This window comes from Macrobrachium rosenbergii, chromosome 57 (genome assembly GCF_040412425.1).
Source record: "Macrobrachium rosenbergii isolate ZJJX-2024 chromosome 57, ASM4041242v1, whole genome shotgun sequence".
Taxonomy (NCBI): Eukaryota; Metazoa; Arthropoda; class Malacostraca; order Decapoda; family Palaemonidae; genus Macrobrachium; species Macrobrachium rosenbergii.
Genome location: NC_089797.1, coordinates 17,351,600 through 17,360,824, shown reverse-complemented (window position 1 = coordinate 17,360,824; position 9,225 = coordinate 17,351,600). Strand labels below are relative to the sequence as shown.

General features: G+C 37.9%; 1 protein-coding gene across 1 annotated transcript; it reads right to left on the bottom strand.

Moving 5' to 3' along the window:
* Positions 1 to 4,758: 4,758 nt before the first annotated feature.
* Positions 4,759 to 8,054, bottom strand: LOC136837002 (uncharacterized). Its single transcript, XM_067101531.1, has 3 exons — positions 7,904 to 8,054; positions 5,959 to 7,075; positions 4,759 to 5,338 (listed from the first exon to the last, which is right to left on the bottom strand). Exons 1-3 carry the CDS (start codon positions 8,052 to 8,054, stop codon positions 4,759 to 4,761), a joined length of 1,848 nt encoding a protein of 615 aa, XP_066957632.1.
* Between the last annotated feature and the right edge of the window lie 1,171 nt (positions 8,055 to 9,225).

Here is a 9,225-nt window from a genome sequence, read left to right as displayed (position 1 = left end):
AAAAATTACAAATACAAAGATAAAACAACGATGGTAAATAATAATTAACTTTAAATTATAAAAAAAAAAGGTTATAAGAACATATCAGAAAACGTTGAACTAAAATCAGTCATCAAAAAGAGGGCAAAACTCCCAAAAAATATTGTATTCAAATTGAAATAATTTGGAAACATTTTACATATTTCATTTATTTTCCTTTTCTTAATGATTTTTTAGATTGATTTTTGACTGAAATCTTGAATGTTTTAACAGCATTTTTATATATAAAACGTATATAACCATTTAGCATTGAATTTTATGTTGATTCTTTTTAACGGAGATTTTTTTTTCATAAAATTTTGCTATAAGAATATATCGTAAACGGTAAACTAAAACCAGTCATCAAAAACAGGTCAAAACTACAAAAAATATAGTAATCAAATTGAATTTTTTTTACCTTTTACATATTTCATTTATTTTCCTTTTTTTTTAATGATTTTTAAATTTATTTTTGTTTCAAATCTTGAATTATTTAGGTGATTTTTTTTAATATTTAAGTAAACGTTAAACTAAAATCAGTCATCAAAAAGAAGGCAAAACTCCCAAAAAATTTTGTATTCAAATTTAAATAATTTTGAAACTTTTTACATATTTATTTTATTTTCCTTTTCTTAAAGATTTTTTAAAATTGATTTCTGACTGAAATTTTGAACGTTTTTAACGGTATTTATATATACAAAACGTATATGACCATTTAGCCTTTAATGTTATTTTGATTGTTTTTTAAGGGAGATTTTTTCATAAAACTTTGCTATGAGAATATAACCGTAAACGGTAAAACAGGGCAACATTACGAGAAACATCGAAATCAAATTGAATATTTTTTTTACTTTTTACATATTTCATTTGTTTCCCTTTTTTTAAAGATTTTCAAATTACTTATTATTATTATTATTATTATTATTATTATTATTATTATTATTATTATTATTATTATTATTATTATTATTATTATTATTATTATTATTATTATTACAGTTTTTGTTAAACAAAATGGCAGTTTCAACAGCATCTATTTTATATAGTAAACGCTCAGTTCGTCTTATCAATTGTTTTTCTTGCGCTGGAATGGTTGCTAGCAATTGACCAATATTCATTTCCGGTGGAATAGCGATGTGTAAGGGGTAGCTCTCGTGGGGTGTCGACTAGTTTCGCCCTTCTCGTTAGGGCATCATTCAGGACAGGATCGCAGGATGCAATGGCTGTAATGCACGGATTTCTCTTCTTTTATGCGTGTCTGTTGGCTTGTAGAGTTAGTTGCTTCATTTTCATTGGCTATTCGGCCGTGACGTCGTCGGAAAGGCGGCTCCTGATTTGCTGCCTTCTCCTCGATCTAAGCCTACTGCTGGTGGGCGATGGTGCAATTTCTCGAGGAACGGATTAACCGATCGTTCTCAAGGTGAAGGGCGGCACCTCTGCCTTCCTCAGGTGTCGGAAGGGCGTTCTCGGGGCGAGGGTTAAAGTCGTCCTCGACGTCGGGCGTCTTTGAGTCGTAGGTGGGTGAGGGGGGCGATCTTGCAGGTCGTCTTCGTGGTGAGATCTCACTAGGCGATCACCCTCGATGCTCTGGAGGTCGTCCTCAAGGGGCATAGGTTGGGATGTGGGTCTTGCCTGGTTGTCCTCGGCTTTCCTGACGGCTGCAGGGAGAAGGAAGGTCTCCTGAGTCACATTAAGGCTCAGTTTTTCCTTCGCCCATGTGGAGCGCCTACAGGATGCAAAGACGACGAAGGTCGGAGGCGCTGTCAATAATTTCGAAATGTCCGACAATGTCGCTGCGGCGGATCCTCTGGTTGTGGGTAGTCTTACGGTGGTTAAAAAATGAATCATCACACTCAGTAAAAAAATGAGTCAGTTTCAAAAATACAGTTATTCATGACAATTTAGCAGCAAAATTAAATACATTAATAAACAAGTTTCACAAATATAAAAAAAAAAAAAACAAGCAGCTCAAAACATAATACCCATAATGAAAAAATGGTAAAATAACAATCATAACAAATGCAAAATCAGACAACATAAAGGAACGGCACTGACGTCCTCCTCCAATATCGGACGACCACGACACAGTCGAAACGACAAACACCTCGTCCTGCAAGAAACGTACCGACGTCCTCCTCCAATAGCCTACCGACGACCATGACAGAGCCGACACGGCAACCATCACGTCCTCAAAAACTCTCCACTGCTCTGCTGCCGGGACCTGACTCTCAGGTACGGATACCTGCTGCTGCTGCCCCAACTGGCTTGCTGCTACCTTCAACCTGACTCGTTGCGGCTATGAACCTGACTTGTTGCTGTTACGAACCTGACTGGCGCTGTCAAGCACTCCATGACAGACTTCAGTTCACCAGCACGAAAAAAAAACACAAATAAAGGAGGCAACAACCCACCAAGGGAACAATCGGCAAACGATTGTTCCTAACGACACACACACACACACACACACACACACACACACACACACACACACATATATATATATATATATATATATATATATATATATATATATATATATATATATATATATATATATATATATATATATATATATATATATATATATATATATATATATTGTAACAGCTCGTTTCACTGTTACCAAAATTTACTCAAAATTTCAAGTATCCATATAAACCCTGATATGAAGTCCACAATAGGGTGGAATCATACCATAACTCAATAAACAAAGTGCAAGAATGAGTTCAAGGGGGGGGGGGGGAGTAAACAAACACCACGAAAAACCATAAATTTAATAAAAAAAATTAACAGATAGAAATTACACCTGAGCCTCTTTAATACAAGTAAAAAAATGAATCAATTTCACTCGTAATTATAATCCAAAACACACCTACACTTAAGATAGATATTAAACACTCAAACAAAAATTAGGGGGCCCAGAAAGGAGGAGGAAGTCGCAAAGACAGAAAAACCTAACAAATTACACACTAATTTTTATAAATAAACTTGTCACTTAATAGCCTCTGGAATAAATTATTTATATTCTTCACGAAGAATAAGCGTATCCTCCACGTCTGGAGTAGAGTAAGGTGGGTAATCAAATCAGGCCCAACCAAGCAGCCACAACAAATCCACAGCCGTGATCGATATAATTTACAGGTATATAAACCTTACCATGGGATAGCGAGATCCCCCTGGCTTTCTAACTGAACCAGAGGTGGAGTGGTGAAGCAGAAAGGACCTCCTGATTGGTAAACCGGACAAGTCTTCCAAATTGAAGATGGCCGTGATTCAGCAGAAATCCTCAGATTCGGATGATAAATGGAATCTGATAGCAGAGGCTGCAACCATCAAGAAGCAAGTCACGGTAATATTCTTATATCCACCAAGCCAGGCAAAAGGGTTCCGAAGAGCAAAAGGTCAGGAGAACAATTATTTGCTCTTCGAACAGAAGCTACGAAGTCACCCCACTAAACCACAGGGGAGGGACCACACACACAACCTCCTTGAAAAGTAAACAAACATTAATAACAAGCAAACAGTTGTTATACACAAGAGGATGACTGTGACAAGTGAAACAAACGAGACTAGGTTAAACAAATTAAATAAAAACTAAATTTAATCTTAAATGAAAAAGGATCACATACTGATACCTCCATTACCCAAGAAAAATTTTTTTCACAAAAAAAGTTTTTATATATGTATAATCTAACCTTTCCTTTACAAGGAAAGAATCATACAATTTCTAGTAATATCAATTATTAAGACATAATATTTACAAAACCTGAAATAACAGAAAAGTAAAGCAAAAATATATCACACCTTACATAAATGAGACTCAAAAGGGAAGAGGGGAGCTTACAATAATGAAAGAGGCACAATAACAACAGCAACAACCACAACAACAAAAATTATAAAGCACCCAAAGTACTAACACAAATTTTCAAAAAGTTTTTACATAAAAACCTCTTCACAAACCACACCATTGCACATGGCAAACACCACCAATGAGCCTTACATTGCTCATAACCCGACACATCCGGGATTCTGAGGTTACAGGCTACCACACTATTTGCACTTTTCACTGTCTTATAATCAGTGACTCTTTGCACTCACTGTCATTAAGAGTGTCCCGAATCCACCATTGTTTTTATAATAATCAGTGTATCAATGGACTTAACATAAGTAAATGTCCACCTCAAAGTGACAATACAGTACCCACACTTATTTAGACTGATACAGAGAAAACCAACACGGATCTCCCCTGCACCAAGCTAACACACAAAAATTCGTGAAGCGTATTTAAGCCTGAAAGGACAGACTCACCGTATTAATGAGTCTAACCACCTCATAAGGTGATATTCTAATTACAAGAGTCAACACCTTAGTCGTATCGTATCCAAGTGGGACGTTATAACAACAATAGCACCATCATAAGCTATCAATACGATAGCGATATCCTAAACCCCTAACACTTGTTTTCATAACGAAACCCACCGCATCACAATCTTCAAAAACACTAATCTAATAATAAACCTTGAGTAATAGATACCATCACTCCCCTTCACATTTGCTTAATACTATAACATTCCTGTCTCATAACTAGAACGATTCCTGTAAAGTAAATAGTCGTTAATACACATTAAATATTCAGTTAATTCCAATACAAACCTAACTACTCACATCAACAGCAGACACACATCAACTGGAACGATACAGATACTACCTTTATGATTGCAAAGCCCTCAGCAAGAGTATTTATTCTACACTGCGTGAAAGAACATCAGCCACAACGTTATCCTTGCCCGGAATGTGAGTGAATTCCAGGTTCCATTCTTGAAGCATGAGGCTCCAACGCATTAGCCTCTGATTCTTATTTTTATACCTGCTGACAAAAGTTAGAGGGTTATGATCTGTCATAATTTTTATAGGTGTACCTGTTGATGAAAGATAAACAGAAAAATGGTTAATTGCTAGGATTAATGAGGGTGTCTCCTTCTCAACCGTTGAATATTTCCGTTGAGCAGATGTCAACTTTTTAGAGAAGATAGCAACTGGATGAGACACCCCCTGTTCGTCAGCCTGGAAAAGGACTGCACCAACACCCAGATCACTGGCATCCGTAGCAAGTGCAAAAGGAACATCAAAATCCGGGGCTCTCAAAATAGGGAAACAAACGAGCACCTGTTTCAACTTTTCAAAAGCATTTTGAGTTTCCGAGGACCAAACAAATTTTACTTCCTTTTTCAAGAGACGGGTCAGAGGTTCGGCGATATTCGAAAAGTTCTTGACGAAACGCCTGTAATAAACTACCAAACCAAGAAACTTCCGGACATCCCTGCGGCATTTAGGAACACCTATATTCTTTATAGCTTCAATATTGGCCTGTTTGGGAATTACCTTGCCACCACCAACCTCGTGGCCTAAATACACGACCTTCGCTTTAGCAAACTCACTTTTTTTTTAAATTCACAACCAAACCTGCTTTTTTTAACACGTCAAACAACGCCTTGATTCTTTTCAGATGCGTCTCCCAATCATCACTATAGATGACAATATCGTCTATGTATACCATACAACCTTCTAAACCATAGACCAAACTATTCATTAATCTTTGGAAAGTGGCTGCTGCATTTTTCATCCCAAACGGCATCACCTTGAACTGAAATAAACCTTGCGGTGTTACAAAAGCCGATAAGGTTCTAACACGTTTGGATTGAGGAACCTGCCAGTACCCTTTTAATAAGTCAAATTTGCTGATATATTTGGACTTTCCCAAACGGTCAATATAGTCCTCTATACGAGGCAAAGGATAACAGTCCGCCTTAGTCACCTCGTTCACCTTTCGATAGTCGAAACATAACCTGAAGTCTCCGTCAGGTTTCTTAACTAAAACTACCGGAGATGACCAAGGGCTCTTGCTTGGTTCAATATGCTAAAACATGTTTTAGCATATACTCGACTTCCTTCGCCACTACTTCACTTTTGAAGGGATTTAACCTATAAGGGGCTTGTTTAACAGGAGTGGCATTATCCACGTCCACATCATGCTCTAAAACGGACGTTCGACCCGGCACATCAGAAAATAAACCTTTATAATTATTCACTAACCTCTTTAAAAACTTCTGCTTATGACTATTCAAATGTGAAACCATACTGCCGAAGTTTGCTAATGACCCTTTGTTATTAGAGCGCCAATTACCTTCATCAGTACAATTATTTTCATTATCTTTAACCTCTGAAAAAGAAACAAAGTTATTATTATTATTATTAGCAGACTTCCCAATAGTCCCCATGGTAGCCATGGGTGCCACCTTATCCCGTTCCCTATATGCCTTCAGCATATTTATGTGACATAGTTGGAATGGTTTCCTCCTCTCGGGAGTTTCTACTAAATAATTAACAGGACTAATTTTTTTCAAAATTTTCCAGGGGCCAGAGAAAGACGCCTTCAAAGGGTAACCAGGAATGGGTAGAAGCACCAACACTTTATCGCCTACAGCGAAATCACGTTCCTTAGATTTACGATCAAAGAAAAATTTCATCCTTTTTTGACTTTTCAACATATTTTCTCCGGCAAACTTCCATGCCTTGGTCAATTTGTCCCCAAGATTCGAGACATAATCCAACAAATTAATGTGAGGGACGTCTCCCTCCCATGATTCTTTCACGACATCAAGAGGACCACGAACACAGTGACCAAAAACCAAATTAAAGGGTGAAAAACCTAAGGATAGACTTGGTGTTGATCGAAATGCAAATAACAGATATGGCAACTCCCTGTCCCACTCCGAACCATGACTTAGGCAACACTTTTTCATCATCGAATTCAACGTCTGATGAAACCTCTCCAAGGCTCCCTGACTCTCCGGATGATACGGAGAAGAAGTTACATGCGTAATATTTAATTCAGCCATTTTATCCCTAAAATAATTACTAATAAAATTGGTTCCACAATCTGACTGAATTAATTTGGGCATGCCAAACCTGGTAAAGAACTCAATTAATGCCTCCACAATCTTAGCACTCTTAATACTACGTAACGGTATAGCCTCTGGATAACGAGACATCCTATCTAAAATGGTAAAAATATATTCATTACCGCTACGAGTACGAGGCAAGGGTCCCACAACGTCTATGATGACTTCCTTGAATGGTTCCGAGACAACGGTGCTTTCGGAATGAGTTGGTTAGGCTTACCAACCCGTTGACAGACGTCACAACTATTCACGTACTTCTTGACGTCCGCCTTCAACTTGGGCCAAAAATATCCCGCAAACAATTTTCCTGACGTCTTGTAAATACCAAAATGCCCTGCCAAGTCATTCTCATGGGCTAACGACATTAACTCTCTCCTGTAATCAAAAGGAACCATTATTTGTTTGACAATTTAAAAATTTTCATTAGTAGCCTCTAAAGGTCTACTCACCCTATAAAAAATATTATTAATAATCTTAAATTTAGGCGCTGTTAAACCCGAGATCTCACCTGCCTCAATAGGGAGATTTGCGAAATCTTTCTTCTGAGCTTTAATTAACTCTTCAGTAGTCCAATTCAATTTATCTTTACCAATACTAATATCACCTAAAACTACACCACTACTACGGTCTAAACTACTTCAATCTACGTCTACTGTTGACTCTGCAGCGTCAACACGTGCAGACCGAGAACGAGTGACAACAAAAATTTCGTTCTTGGGATTAATTAATATTGGACAAGATTTATTTTCAAAGGCCACATCGTTTCGCAGGACTATATCAATATTTTTCACGGGAAACTTTTCAATCACTGCCAATTTTAACCGTTCCCGTAAAAGAAGGACAATCCAAAGCAAAACTCTCAATTGGATAAGACTGTACCATATCTGGAAAACCCGACAACAGCACAAATTCTTTATGTCCACCAACAAAACCCTGTGGCAAAGCCTCTCGCAAGATCAAAGACTGGGCCGCTCCTGTGTCGCGTAGAATTCTTACTCGCTTCTTACTGGACCCATCAACAACAGAGACACTGCCAAGAGACACAAAACGAGAAAAAGGCTTCAGGGATTCCATTTCAGACAGTCATTGGTCGGATGTCTTTGTCGAATCAGAGTCTCAGTCCCTCTTTTTTCCTACTCCCATTACAGGCCTAGCATTTCCTTGCTGGGACTTCTGGAAGGCATAACACCTGCTTTTAATATGCCCCCTCTTTTTGCAGAAGAAGCATGTTACTGACTTAGCCTTCTCTGGGTCGTAGTTATTAACCTTATTATTATTATTGTTATTAGTATTATTACACCTGTTGGGAGGGAAATATTTATTAGAGCTACCAGCTTTGTTACCCCTATTATTATTACTATTGCTACTACCATTAGTGGACCTATTATAAAAACCATTATTCCAGCCAGTTCTTCCCCAACCAGGCTTCATATTAGAGGACATACCACCTAACTCATTTTTGTGGGACAAGTGGTACTCATCACTGGCAATCGCCACCTCTTGTAGAGTATCTAGTTTTAACTCCTCTAAATGAACCTTCAATTTGTCTGGAACACATCTTTTGAATTCCTCTACCAACACTAATTCTTTCATTTTCTCAAAGTCGTCAACTTCCTTAGACTTAAACCAATCCTCTGCAGACTGCTTTTTCCCACGCGCAAACTCTACGAAGGTTTGATCTTTCCCTTTTTGTAAGTTCATAAAGCGTTGACGATACGCTTCAGGGACCAACTCATACGCCTTCAGAATGATCGATTTAACACTGTCATAATCTGATGACAAATCCTCATCAAGGGTAGCATATACTTTTTTAGCCCTACCGAGCAGTTTGCTCTGTATAAGAGTAGTCCAAAACTCTTGTGGCCAACCTAACGTAGCCGCAATTCTTTCAAAGGATACGAAAAATTCCGCAACGTTACATTCCTGGAAATTCGGAACAAATTTAAGTGCCAGCGCCAAATTGATTGTAGGCATTACCGACCTGTCTGGGTTAGGGGAAGGAGCTGAAAGACCTGCCTCGCGTTTCTCCCTTTCAAACTGCCTTTCCTTCTCCCTTTCATCAGCCTTAAATTTTTCCAGATTAAATTCTAAAGTTTTTAATTCGATTTGTTTGCACAGCAACTCTACAGATGGTACTTCCTTAATCTGTTTAACCTCTTCACCACCTGACCCCTTTCCAGATTTTACATATTCATAAGCCTGAAGCAACAATAGACCCTTTCTGATTGACACAGGATATTCAATT